Source organism: Staurois parvus, unplaced genomic scaffold (genome assembly GCF_062004578.1).
Source record: "Staurois parvus isolate SC_StPar_1 unplaced genomic scaffold, SC_StPar_1.0 ptg000320l, whole genome shotgun sequence".
Classification (NCBI taxonomy): Eukaryota; Metazoa; Chordata; class Amphibia; order Anura; family Ranidae; genus Staurois; species Staurois parvus.
Genome location: NW_028318116.1, coordinates 250,051 through 267,136, shown reverse-complemented (window position 1 = coordinate 267,136; position 17,086 = coordinate 250,051). Strand labels below are relative to the sequence as shown.

At 41.1% G+C, this 17,086-nt stretch overlaps 1 protein-coding gene across 3 annotated transcripts in view; it reads left to right on the top strand.

Annotated features, from left to right (window-relative positions):
- LOC149457450 (glycine N-acyltransferase-like) overlaps positions 1 to 17,086 on the top strand; it is a 121,809-nt gene that overhangs the window by 63,096 nt on the left and 41,627 nt on the right. Inside the window, exon 7 of one of the 3 annotated variants that reach the window (XM_089683659.1) lies at positions 4,038 to 5,422. The exons of 1 other annotated variant lie outside the window; for it this stretch is intronic. In XM_089683659.1, the coding sequence (XP_089539785.1) occupies positions 4,038 to 4,440 (403 nt within the window). In that variant the 3' untranslated portion in view covers positions 4,441 to 5,422. Of the gene's footprint in view, positions 1 to 4,037; positions 5,423 to 17,086 lie in introns of those variants that run through there. One more of the 3 variants, XM_089683658.1, reaches the window with a different exon arrangement.

The window sequence follows — 17,086 nt, the reverse complement described above, 5'->3', positions numbered from 1 at the left end:
CTTCTTCTTCTTCTTCTTCTTCTTCTTCCTCTTCATCCTCATCCTCATCCTCTTCTTCTGAGGATGAGGACGAAGAAGAAGAAGAAGAAGTAGGATGAAAATAAGAAGAATTCCAAGCCGGCAAAAAGTGTATCTGCAGAACTCCGCTAAGTGTATCTGCAGAGCTCCGCTATTTCTGACAGTTCTCTGACATTCACATTTACAGCGGTTGAAACATTGTATCTATTTGTTTCCATTTATGGAAACAAATAGATACAATGTTTCAACCGCTGTAAATGTGAATGTCAGAGAACTGTCAGAAATAGCGGAGCTCTGCAGATACACTTAGCGGAGCTCTGCAGATACACTTTTTGCCGGCTTGGAATTCTCCTTCTTCTCATCCTTCTTCTACTTCTCATCCTTCTTCTTCTCATCCTTCTCCTTCTTCTCATCCTTCTTCTTCTTCTCATCCTTCTTCTTCTCATCCTTCTCCTTCTCATCCTTCTTCTCATCCTTCTTCTCATCCTTCTTCTCATCCTTCTCCTTCTTCTCCTTCTTCTCATCCTTCTCCTTCTTCTCCTTCTTCTCATCCTTCTCCTTCTTCTCATCCTTCTCCTTCTCCTTCTTCTCATCCTTCTCCTTCTCCTTCTTCTCATCCTTCTCCTTCTTCTCATCCTTCTCCTTCTCCTTCTTCTCATCCTTCTCCTTCTTCTCATCCTTCTCCTTCTTCTCATCCTTCTCCTTCTTCTCATCCTTCTTCTTCTTCTCATCCTTCTCCTTCTTCTCATCCTTCTTCTTCTCATCCTCCTTCTTCTTCTCATCCTTCTTCTTCTTCTTCTCATCCTTCTCCTTCTTCTCATCCTTCTTCTTCTTCTCATCCTTCTTCTTCTTCTCATCCTTCTCCTTCTTCTCATCCTTCTCCTTCTTCTCATCCTTCTTCTCATCCTTCTCCTTCTTCTCATCCTTCTTCTCATCCTTCTCCTTCTTCTCATCCTTCTTCTCATCCTTCTTCTTCTTCTCATCCTTCTTCTTCTTCTCATCCTTCTCCTTCTCATCCTTCTTCTTCTTCTCATCCTTCTTCTTCTTCTCATCCTTCTTCTTCTTCTCATCCTTCTCCTTCTTCTCATCCTTCTTCTTCTTCTCATCCTTCTTCTCATCCTTCTCCTTCTTCTCATCCTTCTTCTCATCCTTCTCCTTCTTCTCATCCTTCTTCTCATCCTTCTCCTTCTTCTCATCCTTCTCCTTCTTCTCATCCTTCTCCTTCTCCTTCTTCTCATCCTTCTCCTTCTCCTTCTTCTCATCCTTCTTCTCATCCTTCTCCTTCTCCTTCTTCTCATCCTTCTCCTTCTTCTCATCCTTCTCCTTCTTCTCATCCTTCTCCTTCTTCTCATCCTTCTTCTTCTTCTCATCCTTCTCCTTCTTCTCATCCTTCTTCTTCTCATCCCTCTTCTCCTTCTCATCCTTCTTCTTCTTCTCATCCTTCTTCTTCTTCTCATCCTTCTCCTTCTTCTCACCTTCTTCTTCTTCTCATCCTTCTTCTTCTTCTCATCCTTCTTCTTCTTCTCATCCTTCTCCTTCTTCTCATCCTTCTCCTTCTTCTCATCCTTCTTCTCATCCTTCTCCTTCTTCTCATCCTTCTTCTCATCCTTCTCCTTCTTCTCATCCTTCTTCTCATCCTTCTCCTTCTTCTCATCCTTCTTCTCATCCTTCTCCTTCTTCTCATCCTTCTCCTTCTTCTCATCCTTCTCCTTCTTCTCATCCTTCTCCTTCTCCTTCTTCTCATCCTTCTTCTCCTTCTTCTCATCCTTCTCCTTCTTCTCATCCTTCTCCTTCTCCTTCTCCTTCTTTTCATCCTTCTCCTTCTTCTCATCCTTCTCCTTCTTTTCATCCTTCTCCTTCTTCTCATCCTTCTCCTTCTTCTCATCCTTCTCCTTCTCCTTCTCATCCTTCTTCTCCTTCTCCTTCTCCTTCCTCATCTCCAAGGGCATTTAAATTAAAGGTACAGTGTTCTGCACTAATATAAAGGCTCTCTGAAGCCTAGAAACCCTTTTTATAAGTTAAATTCGCAGCGAATAAATTTGCATCGAATCGAATTTCTTCCTCAAATTCGGCGAATCAGCCGAATCGAATTTTTGAATAATTCGCTCATCTCTACTTACAATCTAGGGATGAACTGATACCACTTTTTTTACAGTGAGGATGAGTACCAATACTTTTTTTTTATACTCAATACCAATTACCGATACCTGCCAACAACTGTTTTGTTTAAATTTCAGCTGTCAGCAGGGCAACCCCGCTGACAGCTGAATGAAGGATTGTTTAAGGATGTGGTGGCCTCGCTCCTTAACCATTTTGTCTCCCCCACCTGTTCACCCCTTATGGACCAGAGCAATTTTTACATTTCTGCTATGGGCCTGTTTATTTGGTGATAGTTTTGTCTTAATTTAAGATAATACATGTATTGTTTTTTTTCAAGGACAAACACAGCGTTACTTTGGTGAATGCTGTCTGGCAACAATGATGGGTTTTTTGTTTTTTTTTACAATCCTTAGACAATTAAATGTAGCAAAACTATAAAAAGCACTTTTTCTTTTTTGAGCAATGTTAGTTTAAAAATTTGTATTGTTACTGCACATAAAATGTGCACATTTTATTCTGTAATTTGTCCTGTTTAAAATGACACTAAAATTTTGATTCTGATACAAAGCATTGAAAGTTATTTACAAATTAACTACATTTATTGTTTTAAAGTTTGCACTTTTTTATGTGAAATGTGTAAATATATGTGAAAGATGTAAACATATTAACAAACAAAAACAAAAAAAATAATAGTTTATAAAACAGAAATGAACAAAAAAAAATCAACAGGAAAATAATAATTAAATGGAGAAGGAGAATAAGAAGTTATTTAGGGCTGATTAGAGTAAATTAAGGGGTAATAAGGGGTTAAACAGAAGAATATTTAATTTAAAAAAAACTACTTTTTTTTTACTTGACAGGTTTAACTGTTTTCATCTGAAGATAGACTTCATTTCTTTGATCTGTAGGTGAATAAACAGATAAAAAATGAAACAATGTTTCTTTTTATCTTTCTGATTTAGCCTGAGCAATGTTGTTGATAAACATTGCCAGGCTGCTTTTTTTTTTCACAGCTCCAATTGCCAGAACTTGTTTACACTGCAGCTGTCAGCAGGGGAACCCGACTGATGGCTGAATGAGTCATTGGTTGTTAAGGATGCGGTTGCCAGCTCCTTAACAACCAGTAATTGCAGGGTTTTTTTTTTTCTTTTTGCCTGCTTTTTTTGTTTACATTTCAGCTGTCAGTGGAGAATCCTGCTGACAGCTGAAAGAACCACCTGTAGGTATCAATTTCAAGTATAACAATGCATAGTATCTGCACCGATACTGATATCGGTGCAAACCTAGTAGGCAGGGACAGTCATTAGGTTTAATTCAGGTTTAATCATTACAGCCCAGCATGCTGCCCTCAACCCCCCTTACTTCTACTGCAGAGATTCCAGCAATAGCGTTAGGCTCCATTTTCATTTGGACATGCATGTCAAGTCATTGTCCAGATGGAAGTGTGAGAGGCGAAGGAGTGCTCTTCTACCCTGCAGTGTGGACCTCTGCTTTTAGTCTGTTGTGTTACTGTGGTACTGATGCTGATATCACAGAACTACAGAAATCCAGTCACAGAAATAGGGTAGAGGGAATTCCCAACAGCCTAGAAATCCAAAAATCGTATTGATTAGCCAGAGTATTTAGGCTAATGCCAGGAGTTACCAGCTGTGGTCTGTACTGATGCCCATAAGCAGAGGAACATCATCATCTAAATGTAGGATAATGGGACTCCCAGTTTGGGCCTAATCCATCTTCTGAGACTAAAGCTTTCCCCACACCACTGGCAGTTCTTCCACAGTTAGCCATACCATTTCCAAACATATGACCCATCCAACTCATTTGTAAGTACCTTTTAATAAAACAAAATGAGGGTGAAAGAGACTTCTAGTGAAGATCACAATCAGTCCTTTACAGTTTTCCCCTTTCTCCTTACACAGTTCAAACGAATTGTGGTACACCCCACTGTTGGTTCATGAAGCTCCACTCGTTAACAGTCAATGGGCATTTGGAATGAACCAAAGAAGTCTTCGCTTTATAGAACGTTGCATTCAGAACTTACCTACCATCTGTGTCCGGAAAAAAGGGCTGGATCAACCGATTGCCTGGGGCTTAATCGAGAACTCCATGGAAATGCGCATGGGCTATACGGTTCCTGATTACAGGAATCTTGGTCTCGCACATAACGTAGTGCTCAAGCTTGCAGCAGCCAATTATGAAAAAGGAGCTCCAACTTATGCACATACAGCACCTGATAATTTACCAAGTCAAGCTGTAATACAAAAGGCGGGGTTCCAGCTCACTGGCAGATGGGAGCAATCCTACTTCAAACAAAAGAGTTAGAAATACTAAATGTACAAGGTAACAAAAAACTGAAAACCAACAAAAATACCATGTTTCTATCCTGGTGTCGGTTCTAGACCACAGTTTGCCACACTGCAATGCAATTTATCAGAAGAAGGTCCACACAATCTTACCCAGAGACCAGAGAGTTTATTAAAAAATTAAACAGGTAGTGGCACTCCAAAATGACAATAGCTTACACATGGAAAAAAACTATTTACACAATTTACCAAGGTTAAAAGATGCATCAATGCCTTTTTATCAACACTATCATTCTCAGAGAGACACATTACAGGTTTCTCAAGGCGTGGAGCTCATGGATTCATTATCACCCAACTTGTAACTAAAAGTCTGACAACCCTGTGAGTAACCCACCAAAGGGGACTGGGGGTTCCTTTTGCCACATTATTTACTCCCTTTTTTCCCCACTTAGCTTACAATCTGCCCCCTCTGCTGCCATTCTTTTTCCTTCATGATTTTTCTCCATTTTTTTAAAACATTTGAACACCGGTCTAAAAGTCCTCACTACGCCTTCCACTCCTCACTCCCACCTTGTATTCCCTTCAAATATATTCTAATATGGCCATTAGGAGTTAAACTACTGTGGATCTAAATCCATGCCCTTGTCTTGTCCTCCATCTTCCTCTTTTCTCCTTCCTCCCTTCCTCTTCCAACATCACCCCCCTCTTTTTTCTTTCTCTCAACCCCAATTCCCCTCTGATTCTGGGAATACCAGATCCTAAGACTTTTCAATCTTTTTGCTTCATTTTTTGAGCTTCCAGGTGCACTTAAATATTCACTTGAAACTGTATCTCACTTGTGTTATTTTGCTTATTGCCATACTGTATGTGTACATTATCTCTCAGATTTCTTACAACTTTTTGTGTGCAATCAGAATACACTTGTATTTCCTGTTAAAACCTAATAAAACATAATTGTAATTGGAAAATCAAACAGATACAGTGGGGCAAAAAAGTATTTAGTCAGCCACCAATTGTGCAAGTTCTCCCACTTAAAAAGATGAGAGAGGCCTGTAATTGGCATCATAGGTAGACTCATCAACTATGAGAGACAAAATGAGAAAAAAAAATACAGACAATCACATTGGCTGATTTGGAAAGAATTTATTTGCAAATTATGGTGGAAAATAAGTATTTGGTCAATATCAAAAGTTCATCTCAATACTTTGTTATATATCCCTTGTTGGCAATGACAGAGGTCAAACATTTCCTGTAAGTCTTCACAAGGTTGGCACACACTGTTACTGGTATGTTGGCCTATTCCTCCATGCAGATCTCTTCTAGAGCAGTGATGTTTTGGGGCTGTCGCTGGGCAACACGGACTTTCAACTCCCTCCAAAGGTTTTCTATGGGGCTGAGATCTGGAGACTGGCTAGGCCACTACAGGACCTTGAAATGCTTCTTACGAAGCCACTCCTTCGTTTCCCGGGTGGTATGTTTGGGATCATTGTCATGTTGGAAGACCCAGCCACATTTCATCTTCAATGCCCTTGCTGATGGAAGGAGATTTGCACTCAAAATCTCACGATACATGGCCCCATTCATTCTGTCCTGTACATGGATCAATCGTCCTGGTCCCTTTGTGGAGAAACAGCCCCAAAGCATGATGTTGCCACCCCCATGCTTCACAGTAGGTATGGTGTTCTTTGGATGCAACTCAGCATTCTCTCTCCTCCAAACATGACAAGTTGTGTTTCTACCAAACAGTTCTATTTTGGTTTCATCTGACCATATGACATTCTCCCAATCCTCTTCTGGATCATCCAAATGCTCTCTAGCACACTTCAGATGGGCCCGGACATGTACTGGTTTAAGCAGGGGGACACGTCTGTCACTGCAGGATCTGAGTCCCTGGCGCGTAGTGTGTTACTGATGGTAGCCTTTGTTACGTTGGTCCCAGCTCTCTGCAGGTCATTCACTAGGTCCCCCCGTGTGGTCCTGGGATTTTTGCTCACCATTCTTGTGATCATTTTGTGACCCCACGGGGTGAGATCTTGCGTGGAGCCCCAGATCAAGGGAGATTATCAGTGGTCTTGTATGTCTTCCATTTTCTATTTATTGCTCCCACAGTTGATTTGTTCACACCAAGCTGCTTGCCTATTGCAGATTCAGTCTTCCCAGCCTGGTGCAGGTCTACAATTTTGTTTCTGGTGTCCTTCTGTGGTCTTCACCATAGTGGAGTTTGGAGTGTGACTGTTTGAGGTTGTGGACAGGTGTCTTTTATACTGATAACAAGTTCAAACAGGTGCCACTGATACAGGTAATGAGTGCAGGACAGAGGAGCCTCTTAAAGAAGGTACAGGTCTGTGAGAGCCAGAAATCTTGCTTGTTTGTAGGTGACCAAATACTTATTTTCCACCATAATTTGCAAATACATTATTTCCAAATCAGCCAATGTGATTGTCTGTATTTTTTTTCTCATTTTGTCTCTCATAGTTGAGGTCTACCTATGATGCCAATTACAGGCCTCTCTCATCTTTTTAAGTGGGAGAACTTGCACAATTGGTGGCTGACTAAATACTTTTTTGCCCCACTGTAGTAACAGCAACTTGCCGCTGAAAGTTTTTATGCATTTTGTATGGAATTGTATAATCATAAAACGTAATCATAAATATTACTTTGTGTGAATATGACTGCTTTATGCTCGACAGCCAATAAACATTTTTATTTCACTCTCAAGTATCATTTTTCAAGACTATAAGCCAAATACATTTGTACAGGCAGTAGGCATTAGTGGTTCTTCCAAACCAAGGTCATCATGGTTAGATGAGATATAGGGGTTTATTTACTAAAGCTGGAGAGTCCAAAATCAGACTCCCTTCTGCATAGAAACCAATCAGCTTCTAACCTCAGCTTGTTCAATGAAGCTTTGGCAATGAAACCTGGAAGCTGATTGGTTTCTATGCAGAAGGGAGTCTGATTTTGGACTCTCCAGCTTTAGTAAATAAACCCCATAGGGTCTCATTTTTGTCATTTTTCCTTCTATAAACACATCTCACCAACACCTGTCATAGACAGGAGACTTTTTTCCGATTTATGTCACCTGTTCTGCACCTTTCACTTAATTGCTTCCTCCTAATGCTTATATTCACTTTCCTTTTGCCCCCCTATTGTCCAGTTTGCGTGCAGGGGCGCAGAGAAAAATGCTGTGTGTCCAGAGTCAGTCTGGTTAGGAACTCTCCCCCAAATGATAGCATTCAGGCTTAGAGCATGGCAGCTTTGTTACCCTTGAGCTGCTTTGTGGCAGAAAGATACGAAAATCAGCTAGCAGGATAAGTGACTATAGGCAGCTGGGGGAATGGAGATTATTTATTTACACTGTTGTTTTGCTCAGCATGGTTGGGTTATACATTATAGGCAGAAGATTTGGTTCAGAGATTGTTAGTGAAGTTCAGATCCAGAACCCAAGTCCCCTTGAATGGGGAATCCCAATGGGATCTGAATGGCCATTTTCTAAGCTAAAAGTCAAGGGATTGTCAAAGAAAGGGCATGAAGGGCCAGGCACTGAGTTGGAGGAATTGTATCAAAGGAAAAAAGGGCAGCATAAAAAAACATGCAAATCCTTTTATCAGTATATTTGGGGGATGTCTTAAAGTTGTGCACAGAATTGTAGAATATTATGGGGACAAAGTCAGCAAAACCATATTCTGGCATCATCTATTCCTTTTACATAATTGCTTGGCTTACATACAGCAGCAGCAACTAAATAGATTTAATTTCCACCCCCCCCTTCCCCCAAATTTGTAATAGGTAGTTTTTGACATCTAGTAGGTAGACTTTCTGTGTAGCAGTAATAATTTAGCATTAGAAGCAGCAGAGTCAATACAGCAAAAAAAAAAAAAAACTATCATAAATAGCAGTGGCAACCAGGGGCGGACTGACAACTCATGGGGCCCCCGGGCCTGGTATAATTGAAGGAAACTCCCTGAAGGCGGATCTCCGCCTCATCACTGGTCCGCCCATGTCTCCCGTGGCCATGACTATGTAGACCACAGGAGGCATCTATGCTAGTCTATGTTTCTTATTATTAGTGTCGCAAGTACAGTGTAGGGTAGTTATATATCTCTCTATGTGGCTGGAGCTGTATTATTTGTCCCCGGGTTACTGATCGAGTTAATGATGAGATAGAATAGCATAGATGCCTCCTGTGGTCTACATAGTCATGGCCGCGGGAGACATGGGCGGACCAGTGATGAGGCGGAGATCCGCCTTCAGGGAGTTTCCTTCAATTATACCGGGCATATAAGGGAAGGTCGTCACTATGAACGCCAGCCCTGAGGAAGTCACATGGTATTGTGACTCAACGCGTCGGCTTGACGTAGTGACACACTTCCAGCGTAGTGGCCATCTTGGTACACCTGTACACCCGCTGTACACCCATACATTCATTCCCTCATCCGAAAGCATGAGGTTTGAACTGGATACTGCTGCTATGTGAGTTTATTATTTTTGTTATTGTCCCTATTTTACAAATAAACTTACTACAGTATGGGAGGATCTATTTTATGTCTCATATGAGAGATTGGTGCTACATTTGATCTTACCTGGATAGGAGCCATTAGTGGAGTGCTGACCTCTTGAGGGATTTGAGTGCGACAAGGAGCGACCATTTGGAGTGATAGCAGGCTTGGAGGATCCGTGAGAAGGATCCAGTAAAGCGCTTTGACCCGCAAGGGTCGAAGTTATAAGGTGAGAGGCTTATCCAGACGGTGGCCGGATTGTCATATCCACTTGCACACAAATATCAGCACGAGTGTGTGTCATCTAAATGTTACCATCGGCATATATTGGACTTTAAGAGCACTGATTAAGTTGTTTTTGTATTGTGGTTTCGCTATAGTATGTTCACTATATGCACGCGTGATTTTATATATTATTTACACTGAATGGATTTGTACAAAGAGACATATATGCTTTTCAAATGATTTAGGTCATTATAATTATTTTTGAAGGTTGTATTTAATCAGCATTAATTGTTTTCAATTATTAATCACCATCACATTTTGTGTTCACATATAATTGTTTGGAATTTTTGCATTAAATCACTTGGTTAACAGTTGATTTGGCATTTTTCACTAATTGATACACTTTGTACATATATTTATATGCACTTGTTTATTATGTGAGTAGCCCTACATTGTTTTCTATTTATATGTTTATGGTAATCATTGGTATATGATTTAATGTTAGCAGCTTCTCTTCTATATATAGAGTTGAACACTAGTGAGCTCAGGAGGTTCACACCATTATTGTTACAGATCATAGCTTGTTGTGATCTTCTATGAGTAACATACTGTACAAGCCACAAACCACAACTCAAAAACCCATATTGCAGAGCTCAGACAGCTGTTATGCTGAACAAGAAAAAAAATAACAATGCCATGTTTCAGAAACAAAAGCAAATATTTTCACACAGCAGCTGGAAAGCATGCAAGCAATTTGATTGGGGCCCAAGGCAGCAATGTAAGAGAGGGATATTGCAAACAAAACAGCCCTAAATATTGTAGAGACTCACTGCCCATCAAGCAGGCATTTGTACTTGGTCACTATGTCAGAGGACATAATTAAGGATAGTTTATTTAGAAGGAAAAAAATTGTTTATTTTGACACAGTCAAGAGCCAGAAATATTGTACTGACACACAGCACACCATGTAAGTGGTTTTATAGGCAGCATCTCAAGATGGATTGAGTAGACTAGAGTGTGCTTATTCAGCGCCACAAGCCAGAGAACTGAACTGATTAGCTGGACATTGTGTACTCTTTTCTTTGCTAAGTATTTGTGTCAGAGGGAGATTCCGCAGACCTTTTCTAGTATAAACCAATCCTGAGACCAATTCTGTTTAATTTATTCATACATGATACAGAGGTTGGTATATATAGTTCTTTGGAGCTTTCTCATGAAAGCTAAGCAGGCTAATAATTTCACATCAGGATAAAGAAACTTTACAAGAAGACCTCAATAAAATAGAGGGCTGGGCAACCACATGGCAAATGAGGTTTAACATTGAAAAATGTAAAGTAATGCACTTGGGGGGCTAAAAATATGAATGCCAGTTACTACAGAGGGGGGAAACCTCTGGGGGAATCAAGGATGAAAAGGGATGTGGGGGTCCTAGTAGATCACAAGCTCAGCAATAGCATGCAATGCCAAGCTTCAACAAGGAAAGCTAGCAGACTATTATTTGAAAAGCGTGTTCGCTCATGGGATAAAACTAGTTCTACAACAAAACTTTGGTACGGCCGCACCTTGAGTATAACGTGTAGTTCTGGTCACCAGTCCTCAGGAAGGATTTGTTGGAACTGGAGTGAGTCCAATAAAGGGCAACAAAGATGATAAGGAAACAGGAGGACCTCAGTTATTAAAGACGACTACAAGCATTATTCTCCCTGGGGAAGAGACATCTAAGAGGAGATATGATAGTAATATCTTCATGGCAATTCTAGAAAACTATTCAGTCTCAGGTCTTCATGGAAATTCTATGGAAAACTTTTCAGTTTCAGGTCACCTAAAGTAATAGTAAACATGCACCTTATAATTTACATTATGCCTTCTCTTTTTTTATGTGGATGATGGCACTATAATTATTTTAATAAAAACAATCTAAGTCCTTTTTTCCTAATCGATATACAGCTGTCATGTGACGCAGCTCTTTCCCAGCCAGTCTGCAGGGAAACATAAGAAGGAGGAGCTTCTAGTCCTCTGCTGCTGGTCATGTTCAAAATAAAAAATCTGCCTCTGGAATACTGAGTAAAAATACATATTTAATATCAATAAACTGTTTTAAATTGTCATACAAATAAACATATATTTCAAATCAAATCTGTATTACTTTTTGGCAGTAACCTAGTGTGGGCAGATTTCTGCCAGTCACAGACTGTCACATCCCTCTAGCCTGTGTCTTAGAATAACAGGGAGGGGAACCCTCCGTCAATCAAGGTGTAATATCCCACCCCTGTTGGGTTTAGCTCTGGGTTATGGGTATGGAGGAGGGGGGAGGTAGTGGGCTGTAATTTACCACTATATATACACAGTCTATATAGTCACATGGGCTGCTCAGATGTGATAGGGAGGGAATGCTCAGGGTAGAAACTCACTGAACACTGAGCATGTGCACTAGCTGCCAGTACTGCTCTGCCATATCCCCAATGCAATGGGCAGGAGGGGAAGACAGAGAACAGCAAGATCCACCAAGTTTTTTGCAGAATACAGAAAACGAATCCCATAGTGACTGAGTAAGTATAAACAGCATGTAATACAACATTTATTGATAGTGTTTTATGATTAGGGTTTAATGATACTTTAGTGGCCACTCAATGAAGCTGGATGAGAAGCTCTTTAACCTTAAACTAAGCAAGGGGTTCTTTACTGTCAGGACGGCAAGGATGTGGAATTCCCTTCCAAAGTTGGTGATGTCAGTGGGGAGTGTGGATAATTTAAAAAACTCCTAGATTGGCATCTTAGCAAACACAATATACAGGGATATGGGAAATGGTATAAACATAAACGCACATACACATTGAACTGGATGGGCCCTGCTATCTTTATTCAACCTCACAAACTATGTAACTATTTATTTTTTATCTCAAACCATAGACCTAAACAACTGTAAAAATCTGAAGCAGACTTCTTGAAGCATTTTTGTTATCTCACTGTTCCAAAGGGAGAGAGCAGGCAGATAAAATGGTAAAAAAAGAAAAGCTATTTTCAAAGTCTGAAGACTGAAAATGGAACAAATTTAGTAGCGTTTAGTAGCATTTAGCAATATTTTCTGCAGGAAAAACACTCCAGAAAACTCTACAGAAACCATTTTATTTCTGCTTCTAGACACCGAAGCTCAAAAAATGCTGCTAGCCTGAAATAGTGTGCATGAATACATAGGAAAACACTATTTAGCTTCTAGGATCAGAAAAAAATGCAAATAGCTTCTAGGAGCTTAAAAAAAAAGCTAGTGTGCATGGAGCCTAAGTGTTAAAACAATAATTATGTAATACATCTGTACATAAATATTAAAACAGTGCAATAAATTCATCAATGTCAAAACGTGACACATACCTCCCAACCGTCCCTGATTCCAAGGAACTGCCCCTCATTTGGAACAAAGTCCCTTTGTCCCTCTTTCCTCCTCATTTGTCCTTCATTTTGGTCTGATCTATATAGCTGTATATATGCACTATTAGATTACTTCCGGTTCCGGCGCTGCATGGATAGGAGGTGATCTGCACAGGTCCTCCAGAGACCACAGAACACCACTCCTTACAGGATGATAACCGAGCTGATTAACACATAGCTGACTTACCATTCCACACTACAGTCACCCTGACTGTAGATGGAACGTTTCTCATTGAGAACAAGGGGTAGATCTCACTCTCTCCCTTGCCAGCTTAGACACAACAGCCGACACAGATCCTAAGATGGCCACCAGATCGAGCAGAGACAAAGCGGAGGAAGTGCTGAGAGTCCCTGCTGAAATCTCTCCAGCAAAAACAGCTCAGGGTGAGGGCAAAACACATAATAAGATAGCCCAGGCGGTGGTGGATCTGCTTATCCCAAAAATAACACAGGCGGTGGACAGGGTGGTGTCACAGGGATTAGAGCAATTTCATAGAGACATAACAGAGCATTCACAAAGGCTTACACAGACAGAGGAAATAATTTCAGTCTGGAAGATGAGCTACAAGAAGCTAATCTTATGTCTAAACAAAATAAAACTCAACAATTTCTTCTGGATGAAGTGGAAGATCTTGAAAATCATTCCAGAAGGAATAATTTGAGAGTAATTGGTTTTCCAAATTTACTTTTGGATATTTCTTCTAAACGCATTCCTGAGGCCTTGGGAATCAATAAATCATGTACACTAGAGAGAGCACATAGAGTGGGCAATCAACAACAAGATCGTACATCTCCTAGACCAGTTATTGTGAAATTTCCTAATTACATGGATAAAATGGCAATTCTTCAAAATTACAGGAAACCTAAATCATTACAATTGGATGGACTTAAAATTTGCTTTTTGCAGATTATTCTGTAGAAGTAAAGCGTCAGCATAAAGCCTTTGCACCAACTTGCACCAATCTTTTTCATAATTGTATTAAATTTACTTTGGTTTACCAGACTATATTATATGTGCAATCTCCAACGGGGCTAATCTATCTTTTAAATCTCCATCTGAAGCTGAAGAATATATTGAATCACTTACAAGTGAACCTCAAAGTCCATCTCATTCTTATTAAAAATATTGGAGGTTCTCCTCTAGCAAGCACAACCTGTTCACCTAAACAACAATGCAGTCCAAGGAAAACACCAGCTAAGCGGTTTCGCCCTATTGGGCAGACAGGACAAACAAAAGCCAGATAAATGATTATTAACATTACATTAATATTGAGATAAAGTTGTGTTCTCTATGTTTCGATCCTACGTGACATTATGATTAGAGATGAGCGAATCGAACTTGGCGAAGTGGAATTCGTTTCGAATATTAGGAAAAATTCGATTCGCGTCGAATCCGAAAATTAGCAGACTTCGGATGCGCGAATCAAAATTTTTCCTAAAATGGCGGCGACATGTGTGGCGACGGAGCGGGGATCTCTGGGAAGGCGCGCAGACAAGGCGCGCTGACCCATAATGCATTCATTCATGACATGTGATCGCATTAGCCAATCAGCAGCCAGCCAGCCAGCACTGTGTAATGGTGGAGCTATAAATTGCGGCCATCTTACAATTCTCCATTTGCCTCCGGTCATTCAAGAGAGACAGACCTCTCTGTATTAGGGACAGAGTTAGGGCCACAGATACTTTAGGGACACAGAATCGTTACTTAGGGACACAGAATTGTTACTCAGGGACACAGAATTGTTACTCAGGGACACAGAACTGTAACTCAGGGACACAGAACTGTTACTCAGGGACACAGAACTGTAACTCAGGGACACAGAACTGTTACTCAGGGACACAGAACTGTAACTCAGGGACACAGAACTGTTACTCAGGGACACAGAACTGTAACTCAGGGACACAGAACTGTTACTCAGGGACACAGAACTGTAACTCAGGGACACAGAACTGTTACTCAGGGACACAGAACTGTAACTCAGGGACACAGAACTGTTACTCAGGGACACAGAACTGTTACTCAGGGACACAGAACTGATACTCAGGGACAGACACAGAATTGTTACTCAGGGACACAGAACTGTTACTCAGGACACAGAACTGTTACTCAGGGACAGACACAGAATTGTTACTGAGGGAAACAGAATTGTTACTGAGGGACACAGAATTGTTACTGAGGGACACAGAACTGTTACTCAGGGACACAGAACTGTTACTCAGGGACACAGAACTGTTACTCAGGGACAGACACAGAATTGTTACTGAGGGACACAGAATTGTTACTGAGGGACTGACACAGAATTGTTACTGAGGGACTGACACAGAATTGTTACTGAGGGACACAGAATCGTTACTCAGGGACACAGAACTGTTACTCAGGGACACAGAACTGTTACTCAGGGACAGACACAGAATTGTTACTGAGGGACACAGAATTGTTACTGAGGGACACAGAATTGTTACTGAGGGACACAGAATTGTTACTCAGGGACAGACACAGAATTGTTACTGAGGGACACAGAACTGTTACTCAGGGACACAGAACTGTTACTCAGGGACACAGAACTGTTACTCAGGGACAGACACAGAATTGTTACTGAGGGACACAGAATTGTTACTGAGGGACACAGAATTGTTACTGAGGGACACAGAATTGTTACTCAGGGACAGACACAGAATTGTTACTGAGGGACACAGAATTGTTACTGAGGGACACAGAACTGTTACTCAGGGACACAGAACTGTTACTCAGGGTCAGACACATAATTGTTACTGAGGGACACAGAATTGTTACTGAGGGACACAGAATTGTTACTCAGGGACAGACACAGAATTGTTACTGAGGGACACAGAACTGTTACTCAGGGACACAGAACTGTTACTCAGGGACAGACACAGAATTGTTACTGAGGGACACAGAATTGTTACTGAGGGACACAGAATTGTTACTGAGGGACACAGAATTGTTACTCAGGGACACAGAACTGTTACTGAGGGACACAGAATTGTTACTGAGGGACACAGAATTGTTACTCAGGGACAGACACAGAATTGTTACTGAGGGACACAGAACTGTTACTCAGGGACACAGAACTGTTACTCAGGGACACAGAACTGTTACTCAGGGACAGACACAGAATTGTTACTGAGGGACACAGAATTGTTACTGAGGGACACAGAATTGTTACTCAGGGACAGACACAGAATTGTTACTGAGGGACACAGAATTGTTACTGAGGGACACAGAACTGTTACTCAGGGACACAGAACTGTTACTCAGGGACACAGAACTGTTACTCAGGGTCAGACACATAATTGTTACTGAGGGACACAGAATTGTTACTGAGGGACACAGAATTGTTACTCAGGGACAGACACAGAATTGTTACTGAGGGACACAGAACTGTTACTCAGGGACACAGAACTGTTACTCAGGGACAGACACAGAATTGTTACTGAGGGACACAGAATTGTTACTGAGGGACACAGAATTGTTACTGAGGGACACAGAATTGTTACTCAGGGACACAGAACTGTTACTGAGGGACACAGAATTGTTACTGAGGGACACAGAATTGTTACTCAGGGACAGACACAGAATTGTTACTGAGGGACACAGAACTGTTACTCAGGGACACAGAACTGTTACTCAGGGACACAGAACTGTTACTCAGGGACAGACACAGAATTGTTACTGAGGGACACAGAATTGCTACTGAGGGACACAGAATTGTTACTGAGGGACACAGAATTGTTACTCAGGGACAGACACAGAATTGTTACTGAGGGACACAGAACTGTTACTCAGGGACACAGAACTGTTACTCAGGGACACAGAACTGTTACTCAGGGACAGACACAGAATTGTTACTGAGGGACACAGAATTGTTACTGAGGGAAACAGAATTGTTAATGAGGGACACAGAATTGTTACTCAGGGACAGACACAGAATTGTTACTGAGGGACACAGAACTGTTACTCAGGGACACAGAACTGTTACTCAGGGACACAGAACTGTTACTCAGGGACAGACACAGAATTGTTACTGAGGGACACAGAATTGTTACTGAGGGACACAGAATTGTTACTCAGGGACACAGAACTGTTACTCAGGGACAGACACATAATTGTTACTGAGGGACACAGAATTGTTACTGAGGGACACAGAATTGTTACTGAGGGACACAGAATTGTTACTAAGGGACACAGAATTGTTACTCAGGGACACAGAACTGTTACTCAGGGACACAGAACTGTTACTCAGGGACAGACACAGAATTGTTACTGAGGGACACAGAATTGTTACTGAGGGACACAGAATTGTTACTGAGGGACACAGAATTGTTACTCAGGGACAGACACAGAATTGTTACTGAGGGACACAGAACTGTTACTCAGGGACACAGAACTGTTACTCAGGGACACAGAACTGTTACTCAGGGACACAGAACTGTTACTCAGGGACAGACACATAATTGTTACTGAGGGACACAGAATTGTTACTGAGGGACACA